Below are 16,625 nucleotides of genomic sequence, written 5' to 3'. Positions count from 1 at the left end.
TTTTTAGTTGGTTATAAAACAGACTGAAATGAACACTAATGCCTCTTTAAGAGCTAAAAAAGCAAACAAGACCATCATCATAAAGTCTGTTCTTTCTTTAGGGCTAATGTTAATGCCTGAAAATGCTGCCATGGGGGGTAGGTGTCAGATAAGGAGGAAGTGACTGATAAAACAGCCTTATTTTCTTACATTTTCCACAAAGAGTGTTGCATTTCACCGCTTTAAATAAGAAAAATTTGACTTTTGTTTAAGGAAAAAACTTGCACATGTAGTGGCAAAGAGATAAGAGATTCTACATTACCACTAGGGGGCGCCAAACGCAATGCAGATGGAAAGTTACTCACAGGAGCTTTAAAGATGCAACAACTCTGAGGGAAAGTCACTTTGAGGTTAATTGTTTTTTGCCCTTTTCAAAATATTTCTTTATTTTTATACATATTAAATAAAGTTGAAAACACAACCCTGAGACATTATTTGAGTTTGTCATAGTGAAAAATATTTTTTTATTATTTTAAGTAATATTATTTTTTATTGTTTTAAGTAATATTATTTTTAAAATTATTTTAAGTAATATTATTTTTTTTTATTATTTTAAGTAATATTATTTTTTTTTATTATTTTAAGTAATATTATTTTTTATCATTTTAAGTAATATTATTTTTTATTATTTTAAGTAACATTATTTTTTTATTTTAAGTAATATCCTTAAAGTTTCTCAGTTTTTTTGTTTGCATTGTTGAATTTTGCCAGCATTTTAGTTAGCTTCCTCACTAGTGAGATGATTTAAAAAATGTCCAAACACAAAGAAATAGAAGAAGAAGAAGAAAATACAGAGATCTCAAACTTTAGTACAAATGGTGAAAGATTTAATGTTCACAACAGGATGAAAAGTAAGAAATTAAAAGCACTTAAATACAACTTCATGTTGGAATAACTGTCAGAATTAAATATGTGTCACTGGCTATAATAGCATGTTTAGAATAAATGGGCATTTACATTATTTACAATCTCATGTACAAAATAAAAAGCAGCTCCTCCTCGGCGTGTTTTCTTCTTCTCTTGACGCAATAACAGCTGCTCTACATCCACCACAAAGCTCCACAAGTTGTCCCTCACAGGACGTGGTAGACGGGCCTGGTGCCGGGGCTCTCCGGCGTGTGGGGCTGCGAGTCAGAGCTGCCGGGGGAGAAGGTGGATGCCATGTCTCTCATAGCCGCCGGGCCGCAGCTGGACTCCACTGAAGACAGACGGTCCACGATGCTGGAGAGGCACTGCAGGCTGGAGGCTCCGGCTGATTTATCGCCTAAACTGTCTGAAAACAGGAAGAGAAATTTAAGATCAGACTGGATTTACAAAAATATGCATCAACAGTACAAAACATTTTTCAATTTGTATACATTTGAGTCAATTAGTTAATATACTTTAACACTGGTAATATAAGCAAAACAAAAAATACAAGTAAAGTATTCAACATCCAATTTTGAGATGTTTTCATATCAAGCTGTGGATGCTGTAAAAAAGGTCTTACCATTCTTTGCATATGAATAATTGTTGCTGTAGTTTGCATTCAGCTGTTGCCACACCGGACTGTTGCTGTCAACCTGCAAAGAAAAAGAGAAATCTAATTTAACCTTGAATTCCTGCAGTAAAAAAAACACTTCCACTGACAGACATTAACTGTTGTGTTTTCAGAAAGGAAGGAAGAAGCATGAAAAAGTGCAAAAACAACCCAATGCCCTCCTTCATAATTTTTCTCGACAGACCAATAAATCCTGAATTCCAAAAGTTATGGGCCTTCTTTATTTCACATGCACCTTAAAGCCGGAGCTGCAGTGAGTGTGTGCGCTCTCCTTTCCCCTTGCCCGCTCTGCTCCGAGCGTAGCCAATCGATTGTATCAGTGGAAGCAACACCAGTTTGTGCAAGATGACACTTTCTCTGAGTAAATCTGCAGAAAATCCTGGCAGCGGTGCAGAACATGCAGGCAGGATGGAATGCAGAAATGCGCGCCGTTTTTTCCTGCCAGACTTCAGCAAGGTGGATTTAGTTTGGTTTATTAGGGGGGGATATAAAGTGTCCGATGGTGGGAAAGCAATCACTGCAAGTTCTTTTGTTTCTCCTTCAGACTGTTCTCAGAAGCATCTAATTTATCCTGACTGGTAATAACTTGTGTTACAAACAGAGGGCAGGGATACATGTGAGGCTGCTGAATACATGTTTGCATTAAGGAGTTACAGCAGAGTGAGACATGCATGGAGAGGCAGGGTAATTGAGGTCTTGAGGCGAGACAAGCTCATTTGATGAAGAGGTTTTAAGATTGGAAATCCAGGATGTATTTTCAGAAGAAATGATGAGAAATCAGAAGTGTTTGGAGCTGATGTGAGAGATCCTTGAGATGTTTCTACAACATGAAGTTCTGTCTTACATGCAGTTCAGGTTCTGTCTCTGTAAGGACCCTAAAGAGGTCTAGAAGGAACAGATGTTTGAGTCTGAAGATGGGTCTTACCATGCCGTCTGAGCAGTTGGACAGTGGACTCCCCGGCTCGGAGCTGCTCTCTCCAGGCAGGCCGTAGTAGTTCTCCACCTGCTCTCGAAGCAGATCCTGCAGGCTCTCGATGTACTGGATGGCGTTGCGGAGGATCTCCACCTTCGGGAGTCTCTGGCTCGGGTTGGCCGAGGTGCAGCGCCTCAAAGCTTCAAAAGCGTGGTTGACCTTCTTCAGCCGCCTGCGCTCACGCATGGTGGCGGCTCGTCTGCGGTCCACAAAGTTGGACTTGCGTTTGCAGGCTTTGCAGGCCCACTGGAGGCAGTGCCCCGGCTGGTGAGGGGCTCCAGGGACCCTGACGTGCTCGTCCTCGTCCGATCCAGCGAGCTCCATGCCAGAGCCGAACTCCAGGCTGTCCGGAGACGAAGTGCACGCTCGGTCGTAGTAGACCTGGGATGGTGAGAAGACGTCCATAGCTGGTTGGGGTTAGAATGGATGGAGAGATGGGCGCAGAGGAAGGAAGGAAGGAGTGTGTTGGAGAGAGAGGAGACCTCTGAGTGATATGAGGGGTCTGTTGCCCCGGGGCCCCCCTTATATGCCCCCAGGCCAGAGCCCAGGGCCCACATTGGCCAGATCTAATTACCATGGCCCATTGGCCCAGCCAGAAGGCAGGCTGGGGTTAGCTCAGCTCCCTCCCTGCCCCATCTCACCCCCCAGTACCCTGCAGAGTTTCCCACATCTGCACTTACTGGTGTTTTCCTACTCATCACCACCAATCACTCCTTCCAAAAACCTTCCTCCTGCAAGGCCGTGATGAATACGATGTTTGGGAATGTTTCAGGATAGCGGGAGAACATTCGCAGATTCCACATTATCGTGTTTCAACTCCACACAAGTGATTCTTCAGTCCTGATTTATCTCCAGGCGTCTTTTTTAGATGTAACAATGAAAGTGACACTTAAATATGAAGACATAAATAAAGAAGAGAGAGTTTTGTTTGGTCAAACTGTGCAGCAGAGGTTGAGCACTTGTTGGAGTATGCAGGCCGATTGTTCCGCTGCAGACAGCAGCGTTGCAGATGCAGCCCAGCTGCATAGGAAGGTGTAACATTTCAAGCCCTGTGAATTCACATTACAGTGGTAAGCCCATCTAAACACCCCGAGATCATCAGTGAAGGTGCTGCGAGTGAGGAGAGCTCTGTTTGCCAGAGCTCATTAAAAGCCCTAATTACACTACTGACACCACTGTGCAATCCTCCGCACCACTCTGACTCAGGAGGGCCAAATTTTGACCGTTAAAGTTATTGACACAAGACGAGTACCTCAACCCGGCTCAGAACAGATGGTCATCACGGAGCAGGAGCTTTTATTCAAGAGGCTGCAAGCAATAAGATTACAACCATGTTTATGGAGCAGAATCACAGCTTGACTTTCAGTGGGTTCCTTCTCTTAACAGAATGACTGCGAGGGTTTTACATATTTAACTTTTAATGCTGCCAATCAAATAAACCAACTTTAAGTGTTTTAAAGTACTTCTTAAATGTTGTTTTCTTCATTTAGGAGATGGAGGAAGTTTCTAGTTACCAGCCAGACATCTATTTTTCCTATCCTTGAAGAAATCTAAGAGTTTTTATATTTGTGTTTCTGCAGAGTAAATCCTACCATCTCCAGATTATTTAGACAAAAGTTAAATTTCCTCATTAAGTAAAGAGGTTCTGCTCACATCAGATGGTCTTTTCGGTGCATGAGTTTACATGCATGTGATGAACTGTAGTAGCTTTAAACAAAGTGGATCAAAAGTAGTTTGCAGAAATCACAGTTTGACTTGTATTTGCTTCTTGTCTTAACAGAATTACTTTGAGGGTTTTTGACACTTTACTTCTTTATGCTTCGGATCAAACCATCTTAAAGTGTTTTAAAACACTTCCTCTATATTCATTAGATGGATGCAGTTTCAGTTATGCATGATATTTTGCTTTTTTTCCACCCTGCAAACAGACTTTAATAAAAGTGGTTTTATTAATTTATGACTGACATGCTGCCTCACTAAAGGCCATTTGGTGCAACTACTCAGAGCTTTGTTTTCCTTCTTTACAGGATGAAAATAAAAGTGATCCAATCATCTCCACATATATTTAACTTTTTGCAAATTATTATTTCTGTAATTTGTAGAGATTTCTGCACACTGCAGATGATGCAATAGTTTCTGTGTAAGTTGCAGACTTGTTTACAGTGAAGAAATCACAGCTTGAGTTAAGTTTTCTATCGTCAAACAGGATTGAGATATCAAGGAGGAATCTACTGTTCTGGTATGATGCATATTTTTTTAATTTAAGTTTTTTAAAGAGTGACTCCAGAAGTTTTTGACTTTAGGAGTTCTCTTGATGTAGTTCTGAAAGTGCTGCCTTACAACAGATGGTCATAGTGCAGCAGCTTCAGTTAGAGTGGAGGACTTTTGTAGCATGGCTTTGTTTTATTTGATTGTTGCTTTTAAACAAGAGAGAAGCTTGTATGGAAATTAAGTTTTATGTATTTTACAGATTATTACAATTATTATTTTCTTTAATGTTTACAGAGACAGACTGAAAAATCTTGACCTATTTTATACTTTTTATTAAGATATGTATTTATTTATTTTATTTTACAGGAGGACATAAAACCATCTGAAGAGGATGGATATTTTAATTTATGAAGGCCTCATTTTTTAAAATATTAAATATGGAGATGCTCAAGTTAAGTGTAAAAATCACAGCTTAACTTTGAGATGTTCCTTTTTTAACAAAATTATAGAAAGCAGAAATGACTCATTTTCAAAGTCCAGCTCATTAAATATATATAATGAGTATTTTTCTTCATTTAGAGGTGAAATTTCGCCTCTCTCTGTGTCCCTTCAAAATAAAGGCTCAATTTAAAACTCTGTAAAGTTGAAACGTCTCTTATGATCCTACTGAAGTTTGGTTTCTGCAGACCGACCCTAAGCAGTTCAGGTAATGATGTTGTTGACAGCTTACAAGGATACAATGCGGATCTTTCTCACAATGTGTCAAAGCGTTTGGTGAGTCCTCTTCTCTGGGAACAGGGCGCACCTAAGAAAACAGGCAGGCCCTGCAGCTCCTAGCAGCAGAGAGACTTTGGATTAGGCACAGCTGAAGAAGACATCGCGCGTGTAGCTGCTGAGAGGATCAAAGAGTGTTTGTGTTGAGAACAACGAGCACGAGGAGAAAACCTGGAATCAACAGAGAGACATGGAGGCAGGAGAAGTGAGATTCACACAGCACATGGTTGTTTCCACGCGCTGCTGCTGCTGAAGAAGAAGAAGAAGCTCTCTGGGGAAAAGTTAGAGTTTGAGTTTTTGTTGATCTCAAGGGTCAGAGGCAGAGTTAAGTGAGGGGCAGGGGGTGAGCCTTTATGTCTGTCCTGCTCACGTCTGAAAACCTTATTTCTTCTCAACGGCCTCCTGCTTTGACTTAATATGCTGCTGGGTTGGAATAACACAAACCTCACTGACAGCTACAGGAGATTTATTTTGCACATCCCTGGAAACAAAAACCTTCTTTAAACCATGTTCAGAAGAAATGAAAGCCCTTACTTAGTGCTAAATGTTGATATTTGTGTACATTTTCACTGTATAAAGACTTTTGGTTAAATTAAAGTTATTTATTTAGCAACTAAAAATTGTATTGCAAGGAAATTCTGCATATGAATGAGCTTAAAAAACAAAAACTAAGTGTTTTTTAGGCTTTTCTTCAAAAAACTCTCATTTAAAATGTTAAAAGTGCTCATTTGAGAATGTGCTGTATAAATCTATCTTAAACTTAAAGGCCCTGTGAGGAGTTTTGAAATGGCTGGAAAACAGACTTAAAATGATACTGATGCCTCTTTATGACCTCCATTTTAAAACTTTGAATTCTTTGAATCATTTTTGGTTTAAATGTATAAATCAATATTGTGCATTAATCAATGTGTTTTTCTCTCCCTGTTCTTTTTCCTGAACTGAACTCACACACTTGGCCAATCTAAATAACCTCCCTCTGGATTCTTCCCCCCTTCCTTCCTTCCTTCCTTCCTTCCTTCCTTCCTTCCTTCCTTCCTTCCTTCCTTCCTTCCTTCCTTCCTTCCTTCCTTCCTTCCTTCCTTCCTTCCTTCCTTCCTTTCTTTCTGTCCCCCGGATGTTTTAAGCTAAAGAACGTGCTACAGAGATATTCTAAACTACTGATTTACTTTATTCCCAACAACACTGTCACCTTGTACATACTGCAGGCCTCGTGTAATGTGATTCAAATTTGTAAATGTCATGTGTCAGACCAGATGATGGACATCTTGCCTCAGAAACAGCCTTTATTTGACTGTTTTCATGGAAAATAATCACATTGCCTGATAAAGTTGACTGTTGAACACAACAGGATGAGGCTTCTGTTGAAAACACTACTTTTGCATGTATAGGACAAGAGATAAGAGGTATCACTTTGTCCACCAGGGGGCGCCAGAATCGATACAAAACAAAAGTTCCTCACAGCAGCTTTAAATAAAAAGAAAAATGAAAAATGAATAAATTAATTCATAAATGAAAATAAAAAGTGTACGGACGCCTTGAGTGGCCATAAAATAAATTATCTGGTTTTTTTGTGGTGTATAAAAAAATGACAAGACTGAGACAATAAAGTAAGGTGAATGCGAATAATAATAATAATAATAATGATAATAATCATAATAATAATAATAATAGATATATGGTATACTGTGGTCCATTTTTTGGAACAGACTGCCTGCTGCCCTCAGGTCCATAACAACTGTCTCCACTTTTAAAAAGAGACTGAAAACATTTATTTTCTCAAGCTTATGAATGATTTGATGAATGTTGTGACTGGTTGCAGCAACACTTGCTGTTTGTTTGATTGCTGTGTCTGATGTATGTTGGGTGTATCTATTGTTTTTCTGTTTTTATTTATTCTATTTGGAAAAATGTCTTTATGTTTTTAATTCTCCATGTAAAGCACATTGAACTTACGTGTAATGAAATGTGCTTTATAAATAAAATTGCTATTGCTATATAAATGCATAGATAAATAATACAAAGTTGCAGGACATGATTTGTGCAGGAAGACCCGCCCACAACCAGTTGATTGACAGCTTTGTGATTGAAGGCAAAGCTACAACAGTATGAAACAGAATCAGGCAAAGAAAGTGATATAATTAAATCACTATTAGCATACACTACCAGTCAACTTGGAAACACCTTCTCATTCAAGGGTTTGTATTTATTCTAATTATTTGAAACACTGTAGATTAAAACCAAAGACATCAAAACTATGAAAGAACATATATGGAATTATTTTATTAAACAAAGCAGAATATGTTTTATATTTTAGATTCTGTAAAGTAGCCCCCTTTTTCCTTCATGACAGCTTTGCACACTCTTGGTATTCTCTCAGTCTGCTTCATGAAGTGGTCTCCTGGAATGGTTTCTCTTAGTCTGCTTCATGAAGTGGTATCCTGGAATGGTTTCTAGTTAACATGAGCCTTGTCAAGAGTTCATTTGTAGAATGACTTGCCTTCTTAATGTGTTTGAGACCATCAGTTGTGTTGTTTAGAGGTAGGGTTAGTACACAATGGAGAGCCCTATTTGACAACTGTTGTAATCCAGGTTATGGTAAAACCAGATTATTTCATAGTTTTGATGTCTTCAGTATTAATCTACAATGTTGAAAATAGTTAAAATAAATAATAAACATTGAATGAGAAGGTGTGTCCAAACTTTTGACTGGTAGTGTATATCTATAGGAGGAACATATAAATCAAGAGATAGAAGGGAATACAAAATTGATTATACTCATTTTTAAAGATGTATCCATTGAAATATTTAGATTAAAAAACTGCAGAAATTCATTTAAAAATATTTAGATTTTTTTTTGTCTTTCAGATTTATTTCTCTTTTATGACCCTGCACCAAAGTCTGTTTCAAACTTCCCACAAAAACGAGCTTGAAAACATTTTGAGTGGCACCAGCATTTGTTTGGCAGCGAGCAGACTGAGGTGAACCGGCAGACAGCTCTGCAGTGAATCCTTTTCCTCGCAGGATCTTCAAGTTAAAGTCTGGATAAATTCAAGCATTCAGCCCCTGCAGCTCACCTTTCAGCAGCTCGTACTCTTAAAACACTGCTTTCACAGCCAAATGAGGATTATATGGTGTCATCAGTAACGCCAGAAAACGCCTGTAAAGTCCGACCAGAGCGAGCCTGGGGGGGTGGAATAAGACAGAAGGGTTCGAGACGCAGCTGGGATTCACGTTTTATGACAAAATAAAGCTTTGTATAAAATATGACAGACATATTTTAATGTCAGGCTGCTCCAAGTATCTCTGATTAGCAAACTCCTTTCTTCATCATGAATGGTGATTGTTGGTGTTTGTGCTGAAATGAAGCCATTACCAAACAGACATTCAATTAGCAGATACCCCTGGAGCTGCAGAAAGTAGAGAGCAGTTCAGCTGCTATCAGACAGAGCGAGCGAGCAGGAGCCCATTAAAATCACATTACTGTTTCAGGATATTATGTTTCCGCCTGCTTTCAGGATATTTGGTCAAAGATATGAATAGCTCTGTTGAAACCAGTCGGAGAGGAGACGTGGATTAACTTACATTTAGTCTGCTCAGTGGAGGAACAAGAGATCGTATTCTTTACTGGAATAAAAGTTTATGTTAAATGTAAGTGTGTCATTACTCATGTCTTCTTGTTATTTTCATACACGTATAGATATGTTGTTATTGGGAGTTATAGGTTTAGTAAAGCACTTTGAAACACTGGCTTTTGTTAAACTAACTACAAACTTCCATACAAAGAATGCAAACACGATAAACTACAATCATTAAAAACAAATTACTCTAACGCCTCAAAGAAAACACATCCTTTCACAGGAGGAGCAAGCACTCATCTCAGGAAGACATCCAAACACACAAACAGCTGCAGGCCCAAAGGCCTTGGCTGCCTCCTGCTTTTATACTCTCTCTGTGATTGTTAATGGAATACAGGTGAGCTCAATCACCAGCTGCAGCAGGTGAGGCTGAGAGCAGCACCTGTAGGGAGCACAGAGTATACTACTCTGTGATGAATAGTACAATAGTCTGTTTATGCAAAATATTGTATAAACAGACCTAGTTATTGTCTAGGGAACATTTTCATGACATATGGTGAAAATTGCTCAGGAGTAGAATAGGTGGCTACTGAGTACATGTGTGTGAGTTGCATGGTTTGGCATGTGTTGTATGAATATTTTCATCAAAGTGTTGAAAATTGTCCTGGAGAAATTCCTTAAAATACACAGAAAAGTTTCAGAAATTCCTGGGAAAGTTTCCAGAAATTTGTAAAGATGCTTCTGAAAAATACCTTGTAAATATTCCAATAGTTTTAATAACATTTTTGATAATTCACTAGGAAAACTCCTGTTAAGTCCTGAAAGTACACAGGAAAGTTTTTGAAACACTTCAGAAAGTTTCTAAAACTTCTTGGAAAATTTCTATGTAATTCCCAGGAAAAGTTCAAAATACAATTCAGGGAAAGTCTTGAAGATACACTGGATAGTTTGCAAAAATTCCAAGGACATTTTTTGATTAATTCCTAGGAAAATTCCTCATAATTCTGGGAAAAAATCAGACAAATTTAAGGAAAGTTTCTAAAAAAAATCAGGAAAGTTACAAAAATGTGTAGGAATGTTTTTTTTTTAAAAACACCCTGATAATTTCCAAAACTTCCCAAGAAAGTTTCTAAAAATTCTTAAGATAATCTTTGATAATTTCCCAAACTTTCTGGAAGACTTTCCCTAAGTTTTTGATAATTCAACAGGAAAATTCCAGTTAAGTCCTGAAACTGCAGAACAGTCCTTAAAATACATGTTTCCAAAACTTCTTGGGAAAGTTACTAAAAATTCACTGAAAATTAGAATTAATTACTGTCCTGAAAATGGAGAGGAAAGTTTCCAAAACGTCCAAGGAACATTTTGCATAATTCCTTGTAAAATTCCTCAAAACTCTGAGAAAGTTTCTGAATTTTTTTAAGACTGGTTCTAAAAATTCACAGTAAAATTCTCCCAAATTCGTAACAAGTTTCAGATATTCTTAAGAAAGTTTCTGAAAATTCCTGGAAGAATTTTTAAAAATCGTTGAATTTCTGCTTAAAATTCCTGTAAATGTTGGTGAATTGCTCAAGTTTCCCAAAGTCTACAAACAGCCTTGTTTGTCCTGCTAGGAGTCATATCAGGATCTTTATATCCTGACAAATCTCAACCCTGCGACTAATTGCTTCAACAAAGTTTGTGAGTGTTTGCAGCTCTGAGAAATGAGGCAGAGTCCCAGAGGTCAACCACATCTCTGTGTCATCCACCGAGTTCTGAGGGAGACCAGCTCACCCCGACATCATCAACAAACACCACCCCCACCATGTCACTACACCACAAACAAGACTCAATGGATTTACATACCGTCAGCGTCACGTCACTCGTTTTAATAGCTCACATGTAAACACTTTGCTAAAGCAGGCGATGATAAATTCAGACTTAATGACTCACATAACTTCATCATCCCAGCAGGCTTTGCACTCGGGCCTAATGCCTAAAGTTTCCATGCCTGATCATGTGAGAGGGGAGGGAAGACGAGGGGAGGCAGGCTGTGTTTGGAGGAGACTCAGGTTTCTGTTTGGGATCAGCCTGAAGAACAAAAAGACGCAGCCTGGCTGTCACAGAAATCTATTCCAGAGGGGTTAAAACTGATTCTGTGGACTTCTTATCACCATGAATGCTGCTTGATTTAAACTATATCCTTTGTGCCTGGAATGAGAGATGAAGGAGTTTAGAAACCCCAAAAAGATCTTGGATTTGGACGTTTCCTGCCTCTATTTGTGCAGATTATCCACCTCACCATCAAAGAATGACAAACACAAACGGTTACAGCTTTGCAAAAGTAGCTATTTTATTCCCTTGGTCAGTTATGTACAAATATTTAAATACAATGTCAGCTTTCTCAAAGAGTTGATGTGTTTCTGAATACAAAATAAATAAATCTAAACATCACATTCTTATAAAATATGTACAAATGTGTTGTTCCTGCTGTACAAATGGAGACAAGTGGCTAAAGATAGTGGAAATACTTCTAAAGGTAACAATGGAACTTTAAACTCTATGAACTAAGTCGAGGTCGTTACTGCTGATGTTCAGTTTTCTGAGACTTCCTCGCTGACGATGACTTTCTCCTCCGTGGTGATGCTGTCCACGATGGACGACAGGCGCAGGAGGCTCGAGGATCCAGTAGACTCTGTGTTTACTGAAAATGAAACTTAATTTAAATCACTTTATTCACACTGGAATCATTTGATGTCACACTTGAATGCTGCTATAGACCTAATGTGAATCTTTGTTCCAGGTTGAAAGCAAAGAAGAAGTCATTAGCTACTTAGAGGACAATTAAAAAGTGAACTTTCAACAGCTACATTTCAAAGTATAAAACATTTGTTCTTACCTGTTAGCTTAACCCTCCTATTATCCTTGGGGTCAATTGGACCCCATTCAATGATCAACGTCTCTAAATCAATGACTAACATAATTTTTTTGGCCTCATGTTTCATGACTTTTCCTCATTTAATGGGGACAACTGGGAAAACATAAAATTAAAATGTTGATATGTTTTCATTTCCTATAAAAAAAATATAACGCAGCGGTGTTCCTTTGGGTCAATTTGACCCCAGGCTGTTTTAGCTTTATAAAACATAAGAAATATCAACACATTAGTTTTAGTTGTTTTGGATGATATTGATATTGAAGTCACTATAACATACATTTTTGTAACCTAAAAGAAACATAAAGTACCTGACACATTAACATGGGCAACAATCAGTTTCTGGAGGTTTAAATTTCTGGGGTCAAATTGACCCCAAAAATAAATGATGTTAGTAAATTTGAGGGTAACAGGGGGGTTAAGTCAGACAAGAGCTAAAGTTAGCATTCAACCACTTCCTTACTAAAATTATCACCAGCTAGATTTAAAGATATTTTTTTTAAATCTGATCTTATCTCAGTAACAAATAATAACACTAGCTAGGAAGTGGCGAAATGCTAACATGAGTTAAAAGTGCCATATTTCAAAGATACACATCAGCTACTGTGAGCTAACAGCTAACATAAGCAACAGTTAGTTATCTTAGTTGTGATTTAGCTTGAAAAGGCCTGAAATCAATCAACATCTTTTCAGATTTCCTATTTACAAAACTTGTGGTTCCATTTTAGCATTTCGTACTTCCAAGCTAGCACTACAGTTAGCTAGCATTGGCACAACATTAGCTGAGCTTGTCTCATTTCATTATACACGACTAGCAAAAAACAACAGTTAAGTATGAGGCAGCTGAATGCCAAAATTGTCTGTTATCACACTGTTAGCAAAGGGTTAACAATAAACAAACAACAGTTTTAGCTAGCAAGTGGTTGAATGCTAAATTAGACGTTATTGCACAGTTAGCAGAGGGTTTGCAAATACCTCAGTTATCTTGAAATATTAGATTAGATTAGATTAGATTAGATTAGATTAGATTAGATTAGATTAGACTAGATGTGTTGTCATTGGGCATGTCACAGGTACAAGCAATGAAATATAGATTGCTTTAGCGGTAAATTAAATAATATAAATAATACAGAATATACAGAGTTATGAATGATGAATAAATATAATATAATATAATATGCATCTACATGAGTGACTATTGCTACAGGTATGTACAGGCTATGAACAGGCTATGACTATGGTTATGGTATACATTAGACTATACAGTACAAAGTGATTATTTTACATCATTTTTTACAGTATGTACATTTCACAGTGTGTGCGGTATGAATGAATGAATGAAATATGGCCCAATGTCTCGTCAGGGTTTCACTTTCTAATGTCAACATGTGTTAGCTGTAGCATTTTTGGGACATGCTAGTTAGCTTGTTTTTTGGGACTTGCTAGTTAGCTTGATTTTTGGGACTTGCTCGTTAGCTTGATTTTTGGGACTTGCTTGTTAACTTGTTTTTTGGGACTTGCTAGTTAGCTTGTTTTTTGGGACTTGTTAGTTAGCTTGATTTTTGGGACTTGCTAGTTAGCTTTTTTTTTTGGACTTGCTAGTTAGCTTGTTTTTTGGGACTTGCTAGTTAGCTTGTTTTTTGGGACTTGCTAGTTAGCTTGATTTTTGGGACTTGCTAGTTAGCTTGATTTTTGGGACTTGCTAGTTAGCTTGATTTTTGGGACTTGCTAGTTAGCTTGATTTTTGGGACTTGCTAGTTAGCTTGATTTTTGGGACTTGCTAGTTAGCTTGTTTTTTGGGACTTGTTAGTTAGCTTGATTTTTGGGACTTGCTAGTTAGCTTGTTTTTTGGGACTTGCTAGTTAGCTTGATTTTTGGGACTTGCTAGTTAGCTTGATTTTTGGGACTTGCTAGTTAGCTTGATTTTTGGGACTTGCTAGTTAGCTTGTTTTTTGGGACTTGTTAGTTAGCTTGATTTTTGGGACTTGCTAGTTAGCTTGTTTTTTGGGACTTGCTCGTTAGCTTGATTTTTGGGACTCACCTTTCACATCTTGGACCACTAGCAATCTTAGCTGTTGTATTACAGTTATTATAAGGTTATCAAATATATCCATTTGGCTCATTATTTGTTGTCTTTCTGGTTTCGAAAATCAATTTAAAAGTGGTTAAAATGTGCAGAACTGTCCAACATTTAAAAGACCTCAACCATAGTACGATGCGTGCTGCAAATGATCACCATGTGAGTGTTGTTAGTAATTTGGGATTATACGGAGTTTGATGGACGTACCTTCTCTGTGGTTAATCATGGCTGCACTGGAATGATCAGCAGAGGTCGGCCAGCAATCGGAGGACTTTTTCCAGTGGTAGTCATGACCTGACACCTGTAGAAACACATAACGTCATACTCATACTCTTTCTTATCAGTTAATAATAAAATATGAGTGTATTTTCCATCAAAAAATCAAAGGTTAATCTAGAAACAAGCCAAGGTGGTGAAGATTAGACAGTGGTGATAGCAACAGTTGTATAATAAGAAACTGTGAGTCTTAACAGGAATAAAAATACCACAGTAACAGAGCCAGTAAACACACCATGATGTCATTGAAAGCACCACAGACACTAGTAGGAGTTTTAAACTCATGATATTGGTACAGTATAAAATAAAAGCTTGTTACTAAGTCAACTTTAGTCATTTAGTAATCTGAACTTCACTGGCTCACTACTCCAGGAACATGACGGGAACACGAGGGGACTTTTTCCTGAGTTGTGGTATCCAATGTCAGCTTACACTGTGCTCTTTGGCGTCAAAGCCGTGTGATGATCCGTTCTGCGTCTTCTCCTGCTCGTCCAGAGTCTGCAGCAGCTCCTGCAGCCTCTCGATGTAGCTGATGGCGCTGCGTAAAATCTCCACCTTGGGTAGCCTCTGGTTTGGGTTGGCCACCGTCTTCCTCTTGAGCGCCTCGAAGGCCTCGTTGATCTTCTTCAGCCTCCTCCTCTCTCTCAGCGTGGCCGCCTTGCGTCTGTCTGTAGGAGCAGACTTCCTCTTGCAGATCTTGCAGGCCCACATGAGGCACTGGCCTTCGCAGTGTGAGCGGAGACCCGGGGGTGCTAAGACGTGCTCCTCCCCGCTGCTCTCCCCTCCAGTCTCAGATGGAATATTATCCTCATTCAGCGGGCTGTCGTTGCCGTTGTAAAGCGGGGACACTCCTGCCATGTCCAGGTGTTGTAGTGGTCCATGATCCCCTTCTTCCAAGTAGCGCAAATCATTGAAAAGATAAGTGTTGGTCTCAAAAAGGTCCATCATATTGTGGCGCCCCTCACTCTGTTTTGACAGTGGGACTCTGTGGCATTTAAACAGAGCAGCAGGGACACAAGTCACCAGGATTATATATAGAATGTGAAACTCTATCCAACACTTTGGCTGCCACACTGCACCAGGCCTCTTTTTTTTTCAATGGTTCTTTACAGCTTGTCTGACGCTGTGGAGGAAATGTACGTACACACACATATGTACATTAAGAGCTCCAGAAGCTATTGAAATGTCACCTCAGGTTTCATGACAGGTGCTGCTGCCCAGACAAAATGGGAACGCAGAGATATTTCCTATAGTGCCGTCAGAAAGGAAAGTGAAAGACATGGAGGTGTTGTTCCAAAGTTAACCGAGCACAACTGAATGTTAAAGGTGCTGATAACCTACTTATGAAGAACGACTAAAGCATCTATATAACCAGACTTTCTTTCTTTTTAACAGGCTGGGGGAAATACTTGATTTTGATGTGTCAAAACTCTGACACTGTGGTGAAAACCTTAGAATGAAACGGAATGTAATCAATCAAACAAAAAAAAAACAGAATAGAAGAGAATGCTTCTGATTGGTCAAAACAAAATTGGTGATTAATTCTCAACATCAAACAACAAAGCACATTCCCCCACTGCCTGTTGACACTGTGGTAAAAACGTTACTGTGGTCTCAGGTTGGTCTTGAGAGTGGGGAAATAATGACAGTTAGCGGGCAAAGATGTGAGAGCAGCCTGAGGAGCTACTGGACCTCAACCATCTCTGATAAGGAGAAGTGGAGCAACATCTTGTGATCCAGACAATGACAGAAGTCACTTAAACCAGAAGAGGTAGTGATAACAACAACAATGTTCTGTTCAAAGTTGTTGAAACGTTGCTGAACCTGTACCTCAGTTTGCAACAAACAGAGATACTGTACAAAGAGAAAGAGAGAGAGAGAGAGAGAGAGAGAGAGAGAGAGAGAGAAAGAGACAGAGAGAGAGATAGAGAGAGAGAGAGACAGAGAAAGAGAGAGAGAGAGAAAGAGAGAGAGAGAGAGAGAGAGAGCAGCAGTATCCTTCAAATGGGCGACATTTAATAGATGTTATTGTCTGCTCTGCTTCAATGTGTAAACAGGCGATTATCTTCTAACAAGCTTTGCATATCAAATCAAAAGGTGGTATTATGCCGGTGTTCTGTTTGTCGATTGTTCCCACTAATCCCAAGTGATCCAAATAACCAATTAATGCAGATTTGAGTGCATTAAAGTCACTAAAAGGTCCTCATAATGGAGGATTATTCAAATATAGCAGCTAAACTCTGCCA

At 38.7% G+C, this 16,625-nt stretch overlaps 2 protein-coding genes across 3 annotated transcripts; both read right to left on the bottom strand.

Moving 5' to 3' along the window:
* Positions 1 to 844: 844 nt before the first annotated feature.
* Positions 845 to 9,428, bottom strand: myf5 (myogenic factor 5). 2 transcript variants are annotated; one of them, XM_034673725.1, is made up of 5 exons: positions 9,120 to 9,428; positions 8,612 to 8,718; positions 2,505 to 2,933; positions 1,529 to 1,601; positions 845 to 1,312 (listed from the first exon to the last, which is right to left on the bottom strand). In XM_034673725.1, the coding sequence occupies exons 3-5, from the start codon at positions 2,874 to 2,876 to the stop codon at positions 1,113 to 1,115; spliced, it is 645 nt and encodes a 214-aa protein (XP_034529616.1). In that variant the 5' UTR covers positions 2,877 to 2,933; positions 8,612 to 8,718; positions 9,120 to 9,428; the 3' UTR covers positions 845 to 1,112. The 2 variants fall into 2 exon arrangements, with proteins under 2 accessions (XP_034529616.1, XP_034529615.1); XM_034673724.1 differs by lacking the exons at positions 8,612 to 8,718; positions 9,120 to 9,428 and having other exon boundaries at positions 2,505 to 3,011.
* Positions 9,429 to 11,416: 1,988 nt separating this feature from the next.
* myf6 (myogenic factor 6) lies at positions 11,417 to 15,395 on the bottom strand. The gene is made up of 3 exons (XM_034673961.1): positions 14,812 to 15,395; positions 14,311 to 14,404; positions 11,417 to 11,792 (listed from the first exon to the last, which is right to left on the bottom strand). The coding sequence occupies exons 1-3, from the start codon at positions 15,325 to 15,327 to the stop codon at positions 11,683 to 11,685; spliced, it is 720 nt and encodes a 239-aa protein (XP_034529852.1). The 5' UTR covers positions 15,328 to 15,395; the 3' UTR covers positions 11,417 to 11,682.
* Positions 15,396 to 16,625: the final 1,230 nt, after the last annotated feature.

This window comes from Notolabrus celidotus, chromosome 21, assembly GCF_009762535.1.
Source record: "Notolabrus celidotus isolate fNotCel1 chromosome 21, fNotCel1.pri, whole genome shotgun sequence".
NCBI classification, from domain to species: Eukaryota; Metazoa; Chordata; class Actinopteri; order Labriformes; family Labridae; genus Notolabrus; species Notolabrus celidotus.
This window is presented reverse-complemented; position numbering and strand designations above follow the sequence as displayed.

Excerpts from the sequence above, each read along its gene's own strand:
- myf6 (XM_034673961.1), bottom strand. The coding sequence starts at position 15,327 with ATGATGGACCTTTTTGAGACCAACACTTATCTTTTCAATGATTTGCGC. Across the intron at positions 14,405-14,811 it reads TTGACGCCAAAGAGCACAGT|GTGTCAGGTCATGACTACCA; the intron begins GTAAGCTGACAT and ends GTGTTTCTACAG. Across the intron at positions 11,793-14,310 it reads CATGATTAACCACAGAGAAG|TAAACACAGAGTCTACTGGA; the intron begins GTACGTCCATCA and ends TTTCATTTTCAG.
- myf5 (XM_034673724.1), bottom strand. The coding sequence starts at position 2,957 with ATGGACGTCTTCTCACCATCCCAGGTCTACTACGACCGAGCGTGCACT. Across the intron at positions 1,602-2,504 it reads CCAACTGCTCAGACGGCATG|GTTGACAGCAACAGTCCGGT; the intron begins GTAAGACCCATC and ends TTTTCTTTGCAG. Across the intron at positions 1,313-1,528 it reads TTATTCATATGCAAAGAATG|ACAGTTTAGGCGATAAATCA; the intron begins GTAAGACCTTTT and ends TCCTGTTTTCAG.